Genomic DNA, 24,235 nt, shown 5'->3' on the forward strand with positions numbered 1-24,235 from the left:
GCTTTCTACATCTCCTGCTCCCCAGGCCTCTCTCTCTTTCTACTCCCACTTTTGTTCTTTTTATCCTACCCATCAAGCATTGCTATATCGTCTGAATAATCCTATTGATATTGGCAGGCGATTCTGAAAGCTGCAAGGCCGTATAGACGCTCGGCACTGGAGGCATGTCTGATCATTTCGGCAGTAATTGTGTGTAATTGTGTGAGCGGTAGGTTTGCGCTCGCCTCATTTACTCTTTGCTGGGTGCATTACTGGTAGAGAAAAAAAAAATTCTCTGCACTACGATGTGGGACTGGATTTTTTTCACTCCCAAGTTGTATAGGAGAGTTTTGCTTCATTTTCACAATTCACACCGAGTACATGGTTGAACTAAACATGTGCAATTCTAACAGAACGGAAATAATGGCTGTTTTATTATTCTACATTTTTATCCCAGATTATTTAACTATAACAACTCAATAAGTTATCAGCCTGATGCTAACCTTTCCTAAACATGTGGAAACCCTAAAAACATCCCAAATGACTTTCTGTGATTTTCTTTTTGTTCATTATTGGTTATTAATTAATGCAAAGTTTTGAACAGTTAATTTCTTTAAGACTAAATTGCAAGATGCAGTTAAAAAAGAACTACAGTGGAAATGTGTACCTGTAGTATCCTTACAATTAGCACATTGAATTCCCATATAGACCTCAACAGGAACTCAAATGTATTCCATTAGAAATACTGGAGAAATGGTTCGACAAGATATTTTGGTAATTTTCCCACAATACCAACAGGAATCCCCAGTTCCACCCATATAAGGATGGGTTCCCCTTTGAGTCTGGTTCCTCTCAAGGTTTCTTCCTTACCAAGGAAAGGGAGTTTAAGGGAAAGGGAGTTTTAAGGGAGTTTTTCCTTGCCACTGCTGCCTGAGTCACCTCAGACTTGCTCATTGGGGATAAATACATACATACATACATACATACATACATACATACATACATACATACATACATACATACATACATACATACATACACAGTGTGAACTATATATATCTTAATTTTTTACTATATGAATTCTTTTTTCTCCTTATGTTTAACTTCTGTTCTATGTTTATGTTCTGTAAAGCTGCTTTGAGACGAAGCCCATTGTAAAAAGCGCTATACAAATAAACTTGAATTGAATTGAATTGAGGAATCATAGGAATTGCTTTAAAATATGACAGAAATTCTGATTAGAATCCTAGAAAAGATTCAAATAAAAAGCTTGTATAGGATTCTAATCAGAATTTCTGTCATATTTTAAAGCAATTCCTATGATTCCTCAATTCAATTCAATTCAAGTTTATTTTCATCCATGGTGCAATTTTGGCCTCACAAACAATATGCAAGTAAAGATCAGCCTGTGTTTCTGTGGGTTTCCTCTAAGTTCTCTGGTTTCAACTAAAGTGTGGATTAGGTATTCTAAACTCTCACTGTGGGAAACTGTGCCTAAATGTGTAGGCATGTTGCCCTGTCTACAATGTATTCCCACCTCAACCCTGGGATAGGCTACAGATGCATCATGACCCTGACCAGGATAGAGTATTCACTAAAGATTCAGTGAACACATAAAAATGAATATTTTTTTTCCTTATCAAGGAATTTGTAAAAATCCCAAAATTGCACCTAATGGTTTAGACAGAAAAGATACTTGTGGAAAAAATAAATCTGTTTCCTTTTCACTCTATGAATTTACACAGCAGCTGTAAGCTGTGTTTATCATAAAACAATATAATATAACAACATTCTCTTGTACTTTAAAACTTTATAAGTGATCATTTATCAGATCAATAAAATGTAATGGTTTGTCTCTGGCTGGAGAATGTGAATGAAAAATGCAGATGTTAGTAAAAGGTCTGTCTGGATAAAAACTGTAAAAAACAAAATGTCCCTGTACAGCATGATAAATTGCATGAAAAACCCCAGAACTGTCTATTTAAATAAAAAAGATGCCATCTCACAGTTCTGGTTACTGTCTCTTCTGGTTTCGCTTGTTCAACACAATGTGTATTCACCATGTTTAACAATGCGTATGTGTCTGGTTTTTACTTGTGTGTGTGTGTGTGTGTGTGTGTGTGTGTGTGTGTGTGTGTGTGTGATGCCTTGTGATGTTCTGGCGTCTCACCCAGAGTGTATTCCCACCTCACACCCAGTGTTCCCAGGATATGCTCTAGACCCACCATGACCCTGAGCAGGATAAAGTGATTACTGAAGATGAACGAATGAAAGATGTGTATAAAAACAGGATTACAGAAGTAAATTAAGAACACATTTTTGTACTTAGATTACAACCACACACATACACATACACACACAAACACACACACACACACACACACACCACAAGAATGCTGATGTTCCGATTATCATAAGCTTAACCTCGGTAACGTTTAGTGTTTCAAAAAGCATAATTTTGAACAAATTGACCTCCATTCCTGCTGTACCATTAAGGAGACATTTGGTCTGCACAAAGGGATACCCCACCACCCCCACTGTGGGTGGAGAGCACACTCTTCACTGTGGGTGACGGTCTGCTCTCTTCTCTAGCACTGTGTGTGTGTGTGTGTGTGTGTGTGTGTGTGTGTGTGTGTGTGTGTGTGTGTGTGTGTGTGTGTGTGTGTGTGTGTGTGTGTGTGTGTGTGTGTGTGTGTGTGTGTGTGTGTGTGTGTGTGTGTGTGTGTGTGTGTGTGTGCGTGTGCGCCTGTTCATGCATGCTTGAGCTCGTATGTTTTTAATCCCAATTGCTCAGGTCTACAAGTGTTTCAACAACACTATAGTGTCCAGCTGTGAAGTCTTGGCAGAAACAAACAAATAATCCTATGCCCAGATGCTTGCCAACGGTCAACAAACTGTTGGTGTAAATAAAGTCTGGATAAAATGGTGCAAATCTTTATTTTCCCTGGTTTTGTGCGTTCAGTGCAATTGCAACTTAATGGTTCTTTCCTGGTGTGTTTATCTACGCTAGAATAAGACTATGTAGACTGTTTATTTGCTGGTAATTTACTCATGGTCTCAGATTTTACAGACTGAACAATGACTCGAAAGTATCCCAGAATGCAAACAGTGGATTGTTAAAGGCTTGGTGCTGGATACACACTATCCAAACATGACTTGTTTTGGATAAAAGAATACAGCCAAGGGGAAAACCAGAACAGAGCATGAACTCTGATTTGATACTTTGATCAAAATTCTAAGCTATTCTGACATATTTGAAAAATATTTGTGTGGGCATCATATTTATCATTAAAAAAAGATATATTTTATTTCCTGAATTTTCAGCCAAGACATCAAAGCCTATGTGAAAGATAGGAAAGGGTGAGAGACAAAGACAGAGGAGGGATATCACTACTACTACATCATTACTGACATTACGACAATTTGTTATGTCTTCCATTCATACTGTGAGATGACCCTCTACTCCGGTCACACACACCCACATTGGCACACACACAGTAATCTTCCCTAAACACATTCCAAGAACGACAAGTTATAAAACACATACGCTCTGAAGACACACTCCTCTAAAGCAACTTATCCACATATTATAGACAAAAAATAAATAGATAAAACTATTTGTTCTTATGTCTTCTACCTATTGTTGTGGTTTAATGATTGTCTCTAACAGTTCTTCCACAATGCATTAATTATAGACATCAGAAACGTTTTAATTTATTAACACATATAAAATCTTTGAGTTTCTATTTTTCTGCTGGAACAAGCCCAAATCACTAGTATAACACCAGCACATTGTTGTTGTTTTTTTTGGGATAATTACAGATTTTTCTTATAAGTAATTGACCTGGACATACAATAACAATCATGTGCTTCCAACTTGGTGGATACTGTTTGGGAAAGGCCCACATATGGATGTGATGGTCAGGTGTTTTGCCCCTATACAGCATGACTGTTAAGAGCTAGTTGGTGCCAATTGGCAGTTGACCAAACTGGGAAGAATTGGGGATAAAAAGAAATAAATGGACCTGTTCGAGCATAATTCAAAATCTGCTGGCAGTAGTATACTGAACCCACTTGGCTCGAACATTGATATTTACATTACTGTCTCTTTTGAGACCACAAAACAAGGGAAAACCTGTTCTACCGAGTTCAAGTCAAGATCAGTCTCATTTCATACAACATTTTTTCTAGTTTGTATAAGTTCCTATAGCACCTCAGTAAATAAGTGATTGGACATTACCTAACACATTAAAACAACTCCTTCATGGAAATAATTTGTGTGGAGTTTTGGAAAACCCATTAAGGCTGAATTCTGACAAACAGCATCATCAGGTTTTTAAGTAAAAATGGAATATTTTCTGCCTGTACTGTACCATACTTTAACAGCTGCAAGAAACTGATTATAAATAATAAAATATTTCACTGAAACTATGTGGAAATGTTTTTGTTCTCTGTGTCAATCTTGCTTAAGTTATTAAGCTATAAGCTATATATAAGCTATATTTTTCACTTCCTCCCTAGAAGTCAAAGTGAAGGTTGTGGATTTTGTCTGATCAGGTGATGCTTCGGGTGATGCTTGGAGAAGATGGAGTTAATATGTTTATTTAACATATAACACTGCAACATCATAATTTATTTTGCACATACACCCTGATCACTAAAATAGGGCGCCTGAGATCCTTCATGCTGACGTCAAGCTGATCTTAATTTAGAATGAATCTTTGCAATCCGTCTGGAGGATCAGAAGATGACTCATATGTTGAAATATTATTCTTGTTTGTTAAGCTGTATCATAAGCCTTCATGTTTTGAGTTTGTTTGTTGTGTTTATTAAATGTCAGTGACATTTGTACATTGAAATACTTCTTGTGAGATTGAGGAGAAAAAAACTAAACTACACAGAACCACCCAACCAACCAGCCAATCAAAATGTAGTGTATATATGCCTAGTAAGTAAGGTGGTAAAGTGTAGATCTTAACTGGAATAAGTGCAGTCAGAGTATGGGAATAAAACTGTTCCCCTAACACAATAATTAGTAGCTGTTTGTGAATGTACTGTCCTCTATAGACGTCTCTATTAGAGAATAAAAAGTAGATCATGCAGAGGTATAAAGAAACATTTAAAAAGTTTTAAAATGCACAAATAATCTAGAATTAGTGCAACATGCCCAAAAGTGACAGAAACATGTGAAGAGATTGTCCATGAGTGTCCGTGAGCTGTCAGTGAGGTGACCAGTGTGTGGGAGGTAGTGGAGGCATGAGTGTAAGAGTGCTAGAAGGACTAATGACTGGATTGCAGTTTTTTCAGTTGGCCTGCAGGTAGAATCTGTTCTTCAGCCTGCTGGCTCTGGATTCTATTGTAGCAACATAACACTGAGTGGTTTTTATCAGTGAGTAAATGTTTCCAGTGTGCTTGTGTGACTGTTTCTGGGTGGCATATTGCTTCATACATACCCAAACTCCTCAAGGACCATCAAGCCTTATATAACCATAAGCTCCAAAAGGCGATCTGAGTGGGTAAAACCTTATCATTGATTTTATCCTAATTATTGGTAATGATAATGCAGAATGCTGCAATTTGGCAGTGCTTAGAAAAAGCCCTGGCTCTTATGGTGCACTAATAGTATGATTGTCCAATCAGCCCCCTTTTTTTTAGTGCTAATATGTTGTTCTGTAAAAGAAGCAAGGGTGTAAGTAGTCCCTTGGTGTTGTGTTTTTGGCTAAAGGCACTGCATGAAAGATCCTTTTGATAACTCAGAAATTACTTACAGATTTCTCCCAAAGGGCAACACGCCTGCAGACGAAAACATGGCTTTATAGTCTGGCAGACAAAAGCCACATCGTAAATGACACTGAAATAAGCTGAAGATATGTTCACTTTCCATAAAAAATATATTTGGCTAAATGTTCATGGCTTGCTTGAATAAAAGTACTGCTACTCTATTTAGTAATTTTAATAAATTACAAATAAAGTACTAAAGTATGAGTTAATAAGTCATTTGGTGCTAAACTACTTAATTAGAGTACTTCTTTATGCTGGATGTATGTCTACAACTGACAAAACTACAGTAATCTGAACATTTTCTATATCTGAAGTCTGGACAACTATCTAAACATACCAAGCGTATGATACTGAAGTGAAAATTTATTCCATAATCAATGACATATAAACATTATAAGGAATCATTAGCTATCTACTGTAGCTATCTTAGCCAAATTCTGCCAAGATTTTGTTTGATTAGCTTTCTAACGTTAATTCATGCATGTTTTTTAGTTACATACTAAGCTTGCTATCAGATATGTCCTTTATACATTATCCTGGACATTACCTATTGTTTGTAGCAGCACTTAGACATATTTAACACAACTTGCAACTTGCTACAGAACATGAAATCAACCTTTTTGCAACTGTGTAAATAAGAAGTGAGGCAAAAAGTCTGGTTATACTGTAGTATTTAAGATTTGGGGTTTTCACGTGGAAAGACCATTCTAATTTTCTCCTGCAAAGCTTCTACTAGATGTTATGAATTTACAGGGTTTAATGCTCACCTAGATAAAGTCTGTGTGAAAAGGAATTACTCATTACCTCGATAAGTAAATGAGTTAGCAAGTAAACTGGCTTTTTTTTAGTATAGTTGACAGCAACTCACTGTCACAGATGTGAGTAAAGGACTTACAAGAAAAATACAAGATTTCAATGTAGCCTGCATTTGGAACCGTATAGTATGTGCAATAATCAGATCCAGCAGGTGCGGTTTCCTTCTTGTCACCGATGACACACACCAAATGCTGTTTGAGTAATAGCCCCTGTCATGATTTCTAGAGAATCTTCCACCTGCTAATCATGAATGAGAGATTTACAAGCCAAGTCCTTGAGATGCTTTACATCTGAGGAATAAATCTATCTCACTTCAAACTATTGCAAAACCAACAATGGCAGGTGACTGCTCTAAAAGCATTAATATTTCTGCCAAAAAGTCAGAACAATACCGTGCTATGCGCATGTGTATGTCTCATGGGTCTACATACGAGACAAAAAAAACCTCCATCTGGTTTTGACTTAAAGTTTTACATAATAAACTATGAAATATTAGTGCCTAGTGAATAATTTGTCCACATAAGTCCCCACTTTTGCTCAGTGTGATGAAAATGTCCAGTAACTTCACACTACCAACACCCAAGCCTGGTCATCTCTTCGAGTGACACACACGTACACACAGTTCATTCAACTCCGAACACACCCTGCTGTCTCAGTGAGTGTGCTCTTCACTGTGCTACACCCTTTGTACCGGTTTTCTGTTAGTCACAGAGAGCCATGTTTTTGAAAGCATCTGGAACATCTGTAGTGTCTATGCCATGATCAGACTTGCATGTGTTTCAGTAAGTGACCAACGTGAATAAAGTGTGTGTTTAAACAAGGAAAAAAATATAATCAAATCAAATTAAATTTTCATACCAGCTGAAAGATTTCTGTCAGTACATTTGTGTTTTTAAGGGCATATTGTTTCATTTAGCTACTTTTAGCAGAGTTGTATTGTACATACAGTAACCAGTGATATTATTTCAAGAGCATTGTATGCCAGTATGGAAAGGAAATGGTATCTTAGGGTAAGATTCATGTGAAATGTAGGTTAAAGTGCAGTGGTTCACACACACACACACACACACACACACACACACACACACACACACACACACACACACACACACACACACACACACACACACACACACACACACACACACACACACACACACACACACACACACACCCTAACATATAATCATGTGCCCCTTAATCATAGTTTCCGGGCTGTCCCTTTTGGTCTTAAGGTTTAGTTGGGAGTATTTTTTAGGTCCTCCTACATGGGAATTCTACATTGAGTAATTTTCTGTTTTGAGACTTTTCTTAGTTTAATTGAATTTTCATTCTTGACCTATCTAATGAACTCCCACATTACAATTTACAGCTCATAAAACAGAATATCTCTCTTGTACACCAACACTTGATTTGACTGCATTATGCACATGGCAAAGCTCTCAGACAATGACCAAACTGTTGCATTTATAAGAGCCCCAGGGAATTTTATGTCTGTGCCATCCTTCATAAAGTCAAAATTCAATATAACTCATTGTACAGACCTAATGACATCACAGTGCCAAATGACTGAAACGACGTTCATTGGAGCCTTGTTTACACACAGTACAATACCCAGTGCTGAAGTAATTCTTATGGTGTTTACTGAAGTCAACATTGACAGCAGAGTTAATTCAACACTAGAGATTTTATTTGGTAGGTTTCAAATTTTACTCATTATACTCACACTTATTAATGCCCACCAGTGTCATTTGTCTTGTTTTTACTGTGCTGGTTATTGTTTTATTTGAACTACTTGCAGATAATTGACTTGTGTAGTTTCAAGTCTGTAAATGAATGCCGCTTCGTCCAAGCTTTACAGTGGTGTGGTCCTTACTTGGCTATAATCACATATGGTTTTGGACCTGACATATTAGGCATGACTAAAATTGGCCTATAAACAAACATTGTAATAGGTCAACTGTAAGCTGATCTTGGTCCGTCTCACTCAGTTAGTTTCATAAATGTGAGTTTATTTTTTTGTAGTTTTTGCATACAATCACATACATACATGCTTCTTATATAGCTCTAAAAAATATATGTCCATATACTGTTTACCATTGTAGCAGTTTACAATTACTGGTTACTTTAACACCTGTACACTTGCTCATTTATACAATTGTGAACGTGTCAGGAAAGTTCATAATGTTCAGAAAGGGGGAAAATGTGATCTTAGTGAGTCTGACAATTACATCATTGTTGTGGCCGGACAGCCTTGTTTAAGGATTTTAATAACTGCTCATATAGATTTTGTGTAGTAAGGTTCAAAATCAAAAACATCCAGCGAGTTGCTATTTTGTTGTCAGAAATGCCTTATTGATGAAAGAGGTTAGAGGAAAATGGCTTGGCGGATTTGAGCTCACAGGGGGAACTCAAATGTACCACTATCTGCAACCATGGTGAGCAGAAAAACATCTCAGAATACACAACCATGAGGTAAATAGGATTGCAACAGCAGGAGACCACATTGAGTTTGACTCATGTCCACATTGGATCAGGGTACTGTATGTCACCATGAATACACACGGTCACACACTCATTCAGCAACTTAAGTTAATATCATAGCCATAGAACACACACACACACACACACACACACACACACACACACACACACACACACACACACACACACACACACACACACACACACACATCCACACACACACACACACATCCACACACACACACACACACACACACACACACACACACACACACACACACACTCTCTCTCTCTCTCTCTCTCTCTCTCTCTCTCTCTCTCTCTCTCTCTCTCTTCCTCCCCACCCTTGGCTAATTGGCCACGCGCGCTCTCTCCAGTTGTGGCACGATTCTGCGGCGCGAGCGCAGGAGTTAAAGCGGCACGCGCTCGAATCCGTTACAAGAAAGTGAGTCAGTCTCACAGAAGGATTTCATCCACCGGTGTTAATTAATTAGTGATTAAAATGCTGAAACTTCATCCGTAAACGAACAGACGTTTGGTGTTCTGTAAACTCACTTGGAACAGTTCTGCCTGAGGGAAAAATAAAAGTTTGTTTCCAGCCAGAAAGGTAAGCGCTCCTGAGGCGTCTTCATGGTTTGTTTATGCTTGTTTTAGCTAAATGCTAAAAGTGGTGATAAAGTCAGTGCAGACACTATAAGACCTGGGTTTACAGAAATTACAGATTTTATAACTGCTTATGGCTGTAGAGATAAATAACTGTAGAGAATAAATACCACATGAGCAGGTTTATTTCTGCTGTTTTTGGCATTGATGTGAAACAAACAAAAAAAAAAACAATCCCTGAGAGATCCATTAACCCGCGACCTGTTAATAAACATGATGACTGTGTGATATCAATGTTGTAGAACAAAGATTTTTAGTTTTTAACAAGTGCAAGAAACAACTGTGATGTACTCAGTAAAAGGACAAAATTCCTAAAGAATGAATAATTCCTCATTTCTTATTTTCCACAACATCCCTCCTTCTCCTTGATACTGAATACTGTCTTTACAGTATTTTTCCCTTTACACTACACCCAGGTTATATGCAGCGTTATTAAAGTGCCTACATCTGTGAGATACAAACTTCACACACCTCATTAATTCACTATCCCTAGAGGAAGACAAATACTCCATTCAACAGATAAGGAAGAGCAATTCAATTAATGAAAGATTAACAGGCTTATAAAAGGTTATAAGGGCCAGTTTCAGCAGGCAGAGCCAGATATTTGGGGATAGGAATGTTTACAGGGAGGGAAAAAAATCAGGTCTGAGTGTCAGAGGAATGAGAGAACAGCCGTCCCGCCGTCCGCCTCTTCTCCGACTCGCACCTCTGTGCCAAGAGCCAAGCTGAAGCACGCCAGTTAACTGCAGACTCTCTGGACTCTCTGTACTGAAGTGGGGAAACTCCACTGACCTGGATTTAAAACTAAGAGCAGTCTCTCTTTTCCACGGCATGTTCATCCAGATAATAACTCTCTGTGATGCTTAGGCACTTTGTGGAAAGATTCCCTCATGCACCCTGGTGTTTTACAGGGGCAGTTGGAGAGAAAGCTCCAGTAATGAACTATGGTCAGTCAGAGAGAGAGAGAGAGAGAGAGAGAGAGAGAGAGAGAGAGAGAGAGAGAGAGAGAGTGACTGACTGACTGACTGGCTGACTGAGAAGAGAGGTTGCTTCTGGCAGATATCCAAGGCACATGCTTGAAGAGGAGTCAGGAGTAAATAAGCAGAGGAGATTTGTGCCAGCCGTCGATATGATTAATGATATTGAAACACTAATACATTAACTCAATTTCCACTCACGTTATCAGTTCTCAGTAACGTCCAGAAGAATATCCTTTAACCATCAGCTGCAAACACTTGTAAGTATCTTTAATAAACAAATGTAGTTTAATGATATAACATGATAGCTGGCCTAAGCAGAAAAAAGCTTCACAGAACTGTCCATTTAGCGCTAACATGATGAATGCGCTATGTGCGGTGTGCATACGTTTGTGTGTGTGTATGTGTGTGCTACCACTACAGTGTTTGGGTGGTAGAAGCTCATAACACTGAGGTGCTACTAATCTTTCTGTCTGCATGCTGTCTTTCTCCCACTCCTTCATTCTGTCTTTCTCCCTTCACTGCTATTATTTTTCACTATATTAACTGAGACCCACAAAGCAAAACTGAAAAAAACACAATGTAATAGCAGTTCAGAAGTTTCAGGATGGATGTAACAATTTTCCACAAACGTCCTCCTGTGGTTTCCATAACAGCATTTGCTGACCTTTGAGCTTGATGGCTGTTGGATTCCCAAGAAATTGTTATAAAAATATTATTATATAATATACAAATTCTACAAATACAAATGTTCAAAGGATTTTTGTAAATCTCTTCAGTTTTCATTTCATTATGGCCTTTTGCATCCATAGTGATTTGGAATTTTTAATAAAAGTTGCACATAGTTTATTAAATCAGATCCCACTGAGGTTTTAATGGTTTTAGTTCTGTGTGATCTGATGCTTCTTCTTCAGTAGGTGGTTAGGTGTGTTCGGTTTGTGTTGGAAGACAACTTTGTACCCTTTATGTTTTGCCAAACTTGGCTAGAGTTTTAACACAAAAGCATCAGGTATCAGCAAATACCCAAGCTTTAATATTAGTACTGTATCAAAATTGCAAAATTGCAAATTCTTGACTTGACAAATACTGCATACCTGATCATCATTTTGGTCATTGTGCCATTCTAAACAAAGGAGTTAGCATTGCACATACTGTATGTCTACCATCCTTTTGTTGCTCAACACATGTTGGTGAGTGATGGCATCTCGAATTAGTAGTGGAGATATATGACAGACTTACTCTCACACTGTATAAATCATACTGTAAATATCATTTTACCGAAAAGATCTACGATACAAATGGTTACACCCTTTTGGTCTTTGATTCTACAATAGTTTTTTTTGGCAGGTTGGGATCAAGTAAGTTATGCCAAAAACGTATGCTCTCAGATAATATATAAAGTTGGACCTGGAGTGTGGAAGTAACCTGTTTTTGCTTTTTAAGAAGATTCCAGTATGTGAACATGTGTGGAAAACAGATGGACAATGCCATAATGAGAACTGCCTTGCATGACATTATGAAATATTTTTCGTGAAATGACAGATTCACATGCACTGTAGTTTTGGTTCTGCAGTTTTTGCATCCTGGAAAATTCAGTGTAATGTCACTTTTCAAAGAGTTAGAGCTGTTGCTTTTTATTTTTATGATGATCCATACAACATGAACCATGCTTCTAATGGAACAATTGCTAGGCTTTGCCTGTCTGCTTTCTTCTACTGAGTAGGAACGAAGAATACTACTTAGTACTGTACATGTAATGTGGGTGGGGGGACTGGCTTTCACTAACATTTCCCCCCAAATAAGGCATGTTGGCCTAACATGTTGATTATTAGTTCAAACATTCAGATTTTTTAATCCAATTTATTTCTTTGCTGGCTCAGAAGATTCCTGCTCACTGCCATCTTTGTTTGTAGATCCACTGGTCTCTGTCTATTCATTTTTAACCTGAGCTTTTTACAATTTACAGTACTTTAACAGTTTCAGCATGGTTTAAGGTAAAGCTCACATAGCAGGTCTATTTAGTATTTTGGTCAGCATTATCTGAAGATACAGATTTCTACCTGTTTCATTTTTGTGTTTCTTGCGACCTGCTTTTGTCTGGACCAAGGGCTTGAAAAACCCTACATTAGACGATATTCAGGGAGACAAAATCATACACCAGAACACTGACTGGATAATTACCACAATGTGTGTCTTTGTCAGAAAGCTACATACTGTAAGCAGAGGAAAGTTTGTGGGAACAGAAGGACAAAGAAAGACTTTTTCTTATTTGATTACTTGTATACAAGTGTGTATTCCTGTTTCTGTGTGTTTCTGTGTGAAAATGAACCTGACTCAATAACTTGATGCTCTCTGGCTCTCTTTGTGTCTAAGTCCCCTTGACAGTACTGTCAAACACGGCAACAAGCAGCAAACAAAGTAAAGCAGCTTTATTCTTCTCTGACACTAAGTACGTAAGCGGGTGAACTCCTCACCGTCTGATCCTTCTAAAGCTGCACATGGGAAACAGTAGAGTTTCGCTAAAGAGTAGACACATTATCTGAGCACTTTAAAGTAGGTTCACTTTGTCAATCCTTAATTATAACTTCCAGAGTTCCTCCCAGGATGTCTAAAGTTACCCATAATTCCAAAGGTCTGTCAGTCAGAGATCTTCAGTAGTTTTTGGCTTAAAGGAATTTCCTTGCTCCTCACTCTCTCTGACATGAGACACCTACATTTATCTCTCCCAGCTGAGTACAGGAATGGGAACTGAAAGTTTTACTTCTGCATAGATAAGAGGGGGATTCAAAACATGCCATTAAAACATGGATTTGACTAAAGAAAATACGGAAGTGTAAAGGGTATCCTTGCTAGAAAGCAGAAAGCGTTTACTTCATGCACCAGATTTTAGCGATATCTGATAGTTTTCTACTGCTTTTCATCTCACGAATGCCTTTTCTATATTAATGGCAGTACAGAGATCCATGAACAGATATCTTTAATCACTATCCCCACAGATATTGCATTCTCAAAGGTTACAGACTTGTCTTTACAGTTTGTCTGTTGAGAAATGGCTATTGTGCCTTTTGTGACCTCTCAATTTGGAGACAGAGAATCATTACAACATTATTTGTGGGTTCAAATAAGAGTTAAATGCTCATATTCTCTTGTTTTTGTTGAGAGATTTCCAAGATGACCACTTTTGGAAACAACAGTTACGTTTGGCTAAACAGTATATCAGTGGAGTAACAAAGTGTAAAGTGTATTTGATCACTGAAGTTTAACCATTTTTATGTAACTATGTAAACTGATAGAAAATGAATAGTCTGTCAACTTATATTAGATTTTGCATTACAGATGAAAGAAGAAAAAGTAATAACTATACACACACTTTTCTGGCAGCTGTGCTACAGTATATTGCGTTTATATATTGCGTTGATTAATGGCTTGTTGAGTAAAGGAACCAGAGCTTTCCTAATAGCATGTGTTATCTGTGCACACACATACATACACACAAACACACACACTTTGCTTACAAACATGTCATTAGTCATTAACGTGGGATGTTGTTTCTAGTGAATTTGATATTTAGATTTATCTGCTTACTTTTACTCAATAAATACTATAAATAAGAAATCTTTAAGGACACAATTGCACAATTCTCACCATATAGCAGACCATAGAGAGCATTTCACATGATGTCTTGACTAATAATCAGTTTTTTATCAAAACAAGGAAAAACAGTACCTCAAATACATACATTCTACACCAACCCTACTTTCACCAAAAAAAAAAAAAAGACTAAAATCTTCAAGATTGAACCTTGCTGTGTAGGAACAAAAAGAGATCTTTCTTTATTAGTACAGAAAGAGTTTCTGAGAAATTAAAGTAAACGTTTACATTTATAGACAGCGAAACATATCAAGTAAAGGGCAGTTCAGATTATTTCTACATAAAGCAGCTGTACATTTCTGGAAGAGACAGTCTTAGAAATCAAAGTTGGTCTCAGCAAGTCCTTGTCTTTATGTGAATACTCAAATGTTTCACTTTTCTTAATGAAGACAGAATTTGTTTTTTAACATGTTGTCCTTAAGAATCTAACCGGTGTGTGCCATTGTTGCTGATTGGAGCAATAATGCTAATAACTGTCAAGAATAAAAAAAATAAACAAACAGTAAAACATGATTACGTAACAGCAAATTATGTTAATGCTACACAAGTATAGATCAGAATAAGAACAAATAAAGTAGAGTAATGAAGAAAGATGATGAGAAGCAAATTGAGCTAGAAAAAAGGGGAAAGAATAACGAAATAAGCATGTTCTTCAGAAGTAAGATGATTTATGACAGGAGAACCTAGTGATAATGAACAGTAATCACAACCACAGATTATTCTGCCACATCATTTGTATTGGAGATTTTGCATGTGCCCAGCATGACTCGACTGGATAACCTTAGTGCCACTCTCTGCTCACACCCCATACCTTCTGTGTGCTGCTGGGTGTTTCTGCTCCTGTATGATCCATCACCTATGGCATTATCTCCTCTACCATGCTCAAAAAATTTCCTTAAGTAAACAGACCTGTGCTTGGATGGGACTTTGCAGCTAGGAATGTGTGTGCAAGTTGTGCGTGCATAGCTAATGATAAGGCAACTAATGATTTTATGATTAATAAATTAGTTGAATGATTCTAAAAATACTGCATTTTGTATTTCCAGCATTTCAGCCAGATAATATTAATACAGAATTCTTAATGGTGCAATAGTCATTTTAACTCATTATTTACTTATTTTACTCCTCATGGCCTTGGATGTGTAAAAGTGACTCATGGAAATGTAAAAGATGCTGAGAAAACTTGTTTGGAAATTGGATGAGTCTATGTTCAACTGTAGATTTTGGGGTAGTGATGGGAATGGTCTTAAGCATTAATAAACAAACAAACAAACATTTTAAACGTTAAAATGCCAAACCCATGACCGATGACTGACTAGTCATACTTACTGTAATGCACTTTTAACTAGGTTTAGGTTTAAATTAAATTATGGGTCCAAAAACATGGAAACAATAATACTGACATATATTAGATAATCTATGACAACATGAGAAGATAACCAAGTGCTTACATCAGCTGAATGTGACACAGATATAAGGTGACTGTACATTGTTTTCTGGTTCCTCATACTTTTAATATAATTTTAACCAATTAAGCTGGCTTACACGCTACCAAATGTTTAGCCAAAGTAGCATGCAATAATATCTTCTGATAATGAAGGAACATTTAAATATATATATAGAAAAGTGCGATACAGCCAAAAAAAATTGTATAAAGTCATACTCCATACATTGTGTTTAATAAGCATGATTCAACCAGGGTTGCATTTTTGCTCTTCTTCTGTTTTTCACATTCCCACAAACAAATATTACATAGTGCATGAAAACAAATGTTATACTGTATTATGAAGCCAAGAGCTAAGTGTAATGTAAAGCATTGCAATACTTTAGAGGTTGCAGTGTGCTCTGCCATTTCCATCCAAAGCATTTTAAACTAAGTGAAGTGATGTAATGTGTGCGAGCATGCTTTATAACTCCAAGTAACTCCAAGCCCAACTATTATGTCAATCTTACAGCCATAATTCTTGCTGTGGAACGAACAGCAAGACTAATCTCTTTTTGCAAATTTGACCTATGTGCCATACAGACCCTTTTCTTTATATATATGACAATGCAAACAATGAATGCATCTAAAAAGCAGGAGTGTCTTGTGTGTTTGCGCAAACGTTCATTCATTTGTTCAAAGGAATGCAGTTTCCAGTTTCTGGAAGTGAAGGAAATCTCAGAATAGTTATGGGTAATGATTCCTTGTTGAAGAAAATGTTATAAGGAATAAATTCTCATAGTGTAGTATTCGTTTTCCCCCACAATTTCACACCACTTTACTGCCTAATGAACCGAGAATTCAGTCATCATCACTGTCTTGCAGCACTGAATACTATTTATGTTGTAAAAGGAGTGGAGAAGCATAAAAAAGGAACAGAGAACCATGAATGTGAGAAAGAAAGACATGCATTTAAAAAGAGGCTGGAAGTGGCGGTCTTCCACAAGCTGATCTTTTGTTTAGGACAAACAGACGCAGAAAGCGTGAGGGAACCAAAGAGTGTGTGTGCTCGAGGACAAAAGGAAGGACCTGAATAGGACAGCATCAGATATAGAAGTGGTCAAATGGACAGAGATGCCTAAAGGAGACCATAGTTGAAAAAAAGCCAAGCATTCATACAGGCTTAAACAAGGTTACACACGTGCACACACACACACACACACACACACACACACACACACACACACACACACACACACACACACACACACACACACACACACACACACACACTCAAACAAACACATGCACCTCCCACGGAGATGCTCAACCCCTAACACGTTAACAAGACTGTCTGCTCTCTACATCACAGGGCTGTTTGGCTCCCACTGTGAAGATAGTGACCCTGGACCAGCAAAAGGACATCAGACACCACTGAGAGTACACACAGAAGTCGCCAGAATGGCTGGTTTCTCATCAGTCTGGATGGGAGTGATGTGGATGCTGTCACTGTCCTGTCTGCATGATGTAAATTGCACAAAGGAAAGTGTCCCCAGGGTCAAACTTGGCTATAAAGGTAGGCATCTACACCTACTGCTTGATATTTCAGAGACACCGGATAATGAACTAATCATCATTAGGTAATTTTGGGATCTTTACAGGATTTGTCTCTACTGGGTTTAAAAATATATTACCCATTTTTCAAAGAAGTTGGTTCGTTATTTACTTGCAAATAAGCATCATTCCCTATACTTGATTTACTCTAGTGTCAGACGTACTGTAGACTTTACTAATTAACACTCACAATTAGCATGTTTAATATGCATAATGAAAACAGATTAAATTATTTTTATAACAAACATAGATTTTTGTTTGTTCAAATAAATGCAGTTTCACATTTTGTTCACAAAGCATATAATGACAAACAGGAATCTCTACGTGACGTTTTATTCATTTAGTGTTTAGACTTTTGGGTGTGGTGGCATTAAAAAGAAGCACATTTTGATGTGGTTGAAGGGTTTGGTTTTCAAGAATTGAAAGCCTCTCATTACACCTGGCTGTTTTCAGGAATATATCCTAACCACCACATATCCTGTCACTCCTTCAAACTCCTCGTTTTGTCTGAATTTTTAAGGTCAATTATGTTATTTTGTGTTTGATTTGACTAAAAGGACTCTCAATAACATCTTTGAATTTAGAATAAGCTTTTAGCATTAGCCCAGGTAATCCTGTACCCTTTATCTTAAGGGGAGGTCTACACACTTCTTTGACAACACATTACACACCATCCAGTGTGGATAATGGGAGCTATTAGGGGATAGAAAAATCTGTGCCACTATTGAAGTCTATATGAGGTGTAAAAGAAACAAAAATATTTTTGCCCGTGGACAGTTGAATTTAAGAGAGCACTGTAGGATTTTACTGTGAGTTGTGTGCACTGCTCCATTTTTAAATATTTTATATGTTTTGGGTCATTTATGCCAAGCATCATATTATTATGTGTAATTATGGATGTATAAACCAGTAAATCTCTTAATTACATTTTCTCTGTGATCCAAAAAGGAATGATTAAAGACTTCTTCATGTTTATTTATTTTCTTTTTTGCCCTTCCTTTCATTATGTCTCATGTTCAGACTCTGGTGTGGTTTTGGAGCTGCGCAAACGTGCAGCATGTTTGTTTTTGCCACCAAGGGGAAAAAGTTCAAGCTCTCCCAAAATCCTTGCGGACCGAGAACTCCAGTAAGCTAGGTTTACTCAAAATAGAGCCACATTTACATCAACAGCCTCAGGCCAATGAAAATATGAGTGGCGGGAATGTGCCATTTATTTTGACATTGTATAACTTAGAGAAAATATAGGTGTACAGTTCATGGGCTGAGTATACAGGGTTGTTATGCAAACATAATACAAGGAAATATAGTGCTTCTTTTAAAAATAAGAATGCTCGTTGCATGCTTGTATGCTCAGAAAATGCACGCATGTTAATAGAAGAGAGTCAATAGAAAATCTTGACTTCTTGTAAAATGTTTAAATATAGAAGAGTGACAAATTAATAAAAAAAAACATATATGTCTTGGTAAAGTGCTGTGCCATCATAAGCCGCCAGAGTATATTTATTGTGCACAGGTCTTAGTTCTACATGTTTGTAAAACTGTACTGGGGATCAAAATCATTATTCCCTAAATTTGTGTTTTAATGATGGTGCTGGAGAGCACTGTCTAACACCATAGTATATGTGGGGTGGAGTCATCCTGGAAGAGACGACTCTCATTAGGATGAAGAACTGCATAGTCATTTTCAGTGGCCATTTCCTCTTCAAATCTTCTACCTGTCTGTATATAAATCATTGGTTATTTCAGGCTTATGTTAACTGAACTTGAAAAGGTTTGTTTTTCTCTGTGTCTGATTTTTATATAGAAGATGGCATTGAAGAAAGTGAAAATAACTCCAAGCCATCTGAATCAGTGAACCTCTGAATCAGTGAACACTTGCAAAACATCAGATCCTTTTCTGTGTCACTGCACACCTTAGAACAGACTGCTTCTCTGATGGAGAATGAAACGCTGGAAATATTAGTTTCACGAAACTTCACACCTCAAGGCCATCCATCCATGGGGCCCTTTATGTGTGCATGTGATGTAAAAAGCATTCGCACATCTGAGCCCGGGATTAATTCTCCACAAGTGAAGATGAATAACAGTGAGAGCTTTTATAGCCACTATAATGTGTGTGTTTATGTGGAGTGGAGGCTCAGTGTTGATGATATTTTCTATGGGTTTGCCAAAGGTAGGTGAACATGCATGGTTGAATGAATGGGCACACACACACACACACACACACACACACACACACACACACACACACACACACACACACACACACACACACACACACACACACACACACACACACACACACACACACACACACAAACATTACATTTAATTTACCTGCAATAGTAAAAATTAAAGTAATTAAAATTCAGTTCATTAATCATGGTCAGGTTCGTGGTGGATCCAGCAGACTGGAACACTGGGAGTGATGTGAGCATTCAACCTGGAATCTGTTGTAGTGGAGGTGGGAGGAGAACCTTGTAAACCTACACAGACACAGGGAGAACACAGTGAAACAGACAATAAACCTGAGCTCTGCATAGAATTGTGGTTAGTTGAGTCACCCACTGTGCCAGCATGCTACCTGGCATCATTATTTAGAGATTTATTTTCAGAGAATAGTTAATTTATACAGTAGAAAAATGTTTTTTATTCTGCACTGAAGAGTCTCATGTAGGATTTCCGAAAATCATAAATACATTTTAGTACAAAGCTCCAGAGATGAATAACATAAGCAGGTTATACTCTTATTATGGATATTCAGTCTAGACATAAGTTGATATTGATTTATTAATTTTTCAGTAAACAAACAAATGTGAAATACTGTTTATATTCAGGCCATATTACAGCAGTGTTGTTGTTGAAGATCTAAACAAATTAGTTATCTAAAATGACTGTTGAGTAAAGAGTAAGCTTTGGTATCAGTTAAGAAAACACTTTTTTTAAGAAAACAAAATTTGCCTTAAAAAACAACATTCTCAGTATCATTCCATGTAACGTTCAATGTGCAACTGTAGCACAAGAGACTTCATTGATGGCCATAAACAAACCGAAGGGGATTAAGTAGAGCAAAAGAACTAATCGTATTCTGTTGAGTCCGACCGTAGGGTTGAGTCTCCTGAGATTTATCCACAGATAGGATATTGTGGGCTGCAGGACTACACTAATCTTTCAGCAGGGATCTGACTTGACACTGTTTGCAGAGCAGATTAGCCAGGGCTGTGTCGAGGTTAGCAGGATGGAGGTATATTATGTTTTTTAGCGAGGGTCTCTTTGTATAAATATTGATTGTGGGTAACCTACCCGGGACCCTCACGCCTCAGGAGGATAATGGTTGCGTCAATCTGACTGCAGAATTAGCTAGCGTACACGACTTTTCATCTAATAACACTCATAGACATGGGCTTGAGTGTTTAAAGAGGATAGTGGTTTACTGAATACCTACCGCAGAACAACATTAAAAAAATAACACAGGAATTGTATTGCCATGTAGGATGTGTGCATGTGAGAAAAAACGAAAATCAGATGAAAGAAATGGAGGGATTGTTAAAATTAGCAAGAGAGTAAGAATGTCAATGAGCAGGTGTTGTAATGAGTGTGTTCCAGAGGAGGAATGCCAAGATCATGATGCAGAGTGATTTCATGGTGTCATAAACCTACAGACAAAGCATACTGAAAGTAAGCGCACCAGACAGGTCCAAGCACATCAGCTATTTTGACATTGCTGCATCTGTATGAAAGCTGTAAGAATTATGTGCATTTCTTTAAACACAATAAATTAATTCATGTTGTTTTTCTCTTTTTGACTTTATGTATTTGAATCTGCAGCCCATTGTGAGTAAAGGAAACCATGTGCAGTCACTAACTGAAATTTTGGCCATTCTTCCTCACAGCTTCCCAACGTAGTTGGCTTGTGTTCTAAATGTCGAGATAAAAGGTGTATGGAGGCAATAGCTTGTTTCCCTCGGAATGCAGCAGAGAGGAAGCGGGAACCTTGGATCTGTTAGTAACTGATGTGTATTATGCGAGGAGTGATTAGGCGAGTTAGACAGACAGATTGGAATTGAGTGAAAAGCTAAGCTCTGATGTCATTGATTTGCATTGTCCTGGCATGCTGTGCAGCAACACCTGCAAATAAGGAGCTGTTCTTACATGAAATGTTGGCATGAGATTTCGTATAAGACGGCATGCAATTTTTGTAACGATCTCATTGAGCTAATCATAAAGGTTAGTTAAGTACAGTGCTCCAAACATATAAGTCTAGGTTTATACTGTATGTCAATAACCATAACAGCTATTTGTCTGGTTGAAACAGGAAGTAACATGACAAGTTGAATCAATCATGTTACTTAGCATGGAGCTTTGAGAGCAGATAGCGTCCGCACCTGATGTTTTCTGGATTCGTTTACTGCTTGTAATCGTTGTTCAATCGTTGTTTCACTAATTGTACAAAATGTCTGGGCAAAGAGCCTTTAGCCTGGAACAAAGTGAGAAAAACTTCCCATTCAGTGTGCATTCCCACCTCAGACCTGGTTTTCCTGGAACAGGCTGATGTTGAAAGTTGTTGAAGACAATTGAATCAGTTAAAAATGATGTTGTATATAAGCCTAAAATGATCACATTTTCGTGTCTGCATTATTAACCACAGCCTCTCTTTTGCAGAACTGATTCACTCAAGAAGTCTGGTGCCATTTCTAGGCTCCGGTGAAGGAATGCAGTTTCAGACATTCCTGTTAGATGAAGAGAAGAGCAGATTGCTTCTAGGGGCCAAAGATCACATCTACCTGCTGGACCCCGACAACATCAAGAGCGCTAAAAAGGTATACACACACACACACACACACACACACACACACACACACACACACACACACACACACACACACACACACACACACACACACACACACACACACACACACACACACACACACACACACACACACACACACACACACAGGTACACACATTTGCTCACAAGAACAACCTGCACACCTGCAGGCCAGGTATTTAGTTACTTTAGCTATGACTGTTCAGGGACTAAACGTGAGGAATTTTTTCCATGTATTAATCCATAACAACCAGTCAGTAAGGCACTATAGTTAAACCAAAAATCATGGTATGCTGTTTTACAATACACACAGTGGTGATTAATGATGGTATATGACAGTGTGTATGTTTTGTCTGATTAGAAATGTGCACGCCTGTGTGCAGGTTTAAAATTGTTATGGACAGGACTAAATAGATTTTATTGAAAGCGTTACTTTCAGCCTCGGTTCATGTCACATGCTCATTTCTTTTCTCGCTGAGTGATTTTCTGGTGGTCTGGTGCAAGATAGGATGGAACGCTTAATTAGAAATTCTGTCCTTTCTCTCATGTTCATACGAGTTTTCTGTACATTCACTGTCTTGAATCTGGTATTACAAGATTAACAGATTTTGTGTGCACATGGTCAGTAGACAAATGGCAGTGTCTTAAAAAAGGGGCTAACGTATTGTTTACAGTTTTTATACTTCATGTTTTTGTAGTGATAGCAAAATTTCCATAACAAAAATATGATTATTATTGAGTCTTGATATTACTATTAAGGTCTTGCTGCTAAAGGCAAGTGTGGAATGAATTTACAAATACAATAGAAATTACAATGGTGGGGTCCTCTGACATGACTTTGCTAACCCTACATAAATGCCTAACATGATACAAGTGTTAGTCATTAGCTTAGAAATATCTTCAAGGATGAGGTAATGCTTTCCTATTGTGTGTGTGTGTGTGTGTGTGTGTGTGTGTGTGTGTGTGTGTGTGTGTCTGTGTGTGTCTGTGTGCGTGCTTCCGCATAATTCACTCATGTTTGCAACAGAATATATGCATCTATCTCTTGTTTTACCCAAAAGCAAGACAACACACTTGTGTCAGATCTAGATATTCCCACGACATCCCTCTATAGAACCATTGAGTTCCTCTGGGTCCCACAGACATCATTCCTCTTAAACCTGCCAATCACTGTCACCATGACGACATGGGATGCCTCTGCTACAATAGTGTTGTGACAGTCACAGCTCAGCAGTGAGCATGCACAGGCTCCCCCTCTCACTCTTAACGTACACACACACACACACACACACACACACACACACACACACACACACACACACACATACACACACACACACACATTTAGGAATACTTGTCTGATTTACACTGACATGTGAATTTATAAATATGATTTAGCAGAAGGTGTTTATTTATTTTCCATATCTGACAGTTATTGCCACCAATGCAGATTAGATGTATGATATTTTGCTAATTCTACTACCTTTAGACAGACATCTATAGCGGACACATACATAAAAAAACATCACTATACACTACATTAATTTAACAATGACAAATTTTAGCTCAGAGTCAGTGCTTTTGGGGTAAAGATTTCTTATATGTTTTCTGCTGTTTTCTGCTGAAAGTCTTCATGACCAGGAATTTTTCTTAGTTATTTCATTTGACTGAAGACACAGAAAAAAAAAGCTTTTATAACAAAATGGATGTCAAGAAAACAAGATGTTTTAAGATATCTCCCTGCATATATTCATTCACATTTACCAGTCGTACAGAGATGTGTCAATGTCAGAGCTCATTCTACATTTCCAAAGGAGATTTAGTTTGTCTAGTTTGAATTATTAGTTGAGTTAGTCTAGTCACCATCTCCCCACAGACACAGCTAGTGTATATATTAGTTAATACAGCCTCTCCTTTACACACCATAGTACTTCTTTATAGTCTGTCATACAGCCCTTCATGTGCACATCCACACATGCAAGTGTCAGAAGAATGCACTCCACCCAGATCTATCAA

The 24,235-nt window shown here is 37.6% G+C and overlaps 1 protein-coding gene across 8 annotated transcripts in view; it reads left to right on the plus strand.

The window, feature by feature from the left end:
- The first annotated feature begins 9,408 nt into the window (after nucleotides 1–9,408).
- Nucleotides 9,409–24,235, plus strand: part of sema3d (sema domain, immunoglobulin domain (Ig), short basic domain, secreted, (semaphorin) 3D) — a 31,791-nt gene continuing 16,964 nt past the window's right edge. For 4 of the 8 annotated variants that reach the window (XM_027161854.2, XM_047822670.1, XM_047822669.1 and 1 more), the window contains exons 1-3: nucleotides 9,409–9,667; nucleotides 17,147–17,350; nucleotides 22,051–22,208. In XM_027161854.2, the coding sequence (XP_027017655.1) occupies nucleotides 17,236–17,350; nucleotides 22,051–22,208 (273 nt within the window). In that variant the 5' untranslated portion in view covers nucleotides 9,409–9,667; nucleotides 17,147–17,235. Of the gene's footprint in view, nucleotides 9,668–16,797; nucleotides 16,967–17,146; nucleotides 17,351–18,408; nucleotides 18,515–19,782; nucleotides 19,939–22,050; nucleotides 22,209–24,235 lie in introns of those variants that run through there. The other 4 variants (XM_027161852.2, XM_047822672.1, XM_027161859.2 and 1 more) reach the window with 4 other exon arrangements.

Source organism: Tachysurus fulvidraco, chromosome 13 (genome assembly GCF_022655615.1).
Source record: "Tachysurus fulvidraco isolate hzauxx_2018 chromosome 13, HZAU_PFXX_2.0, whole genome shotgun sequence".
Classification (NCBI taxonomy): Eukaryota; Metazoa; Chordata; class Actinopteri; order Siluriformes; family Bagridae; genus Tachysurus; species Tachysurus fulvidraco.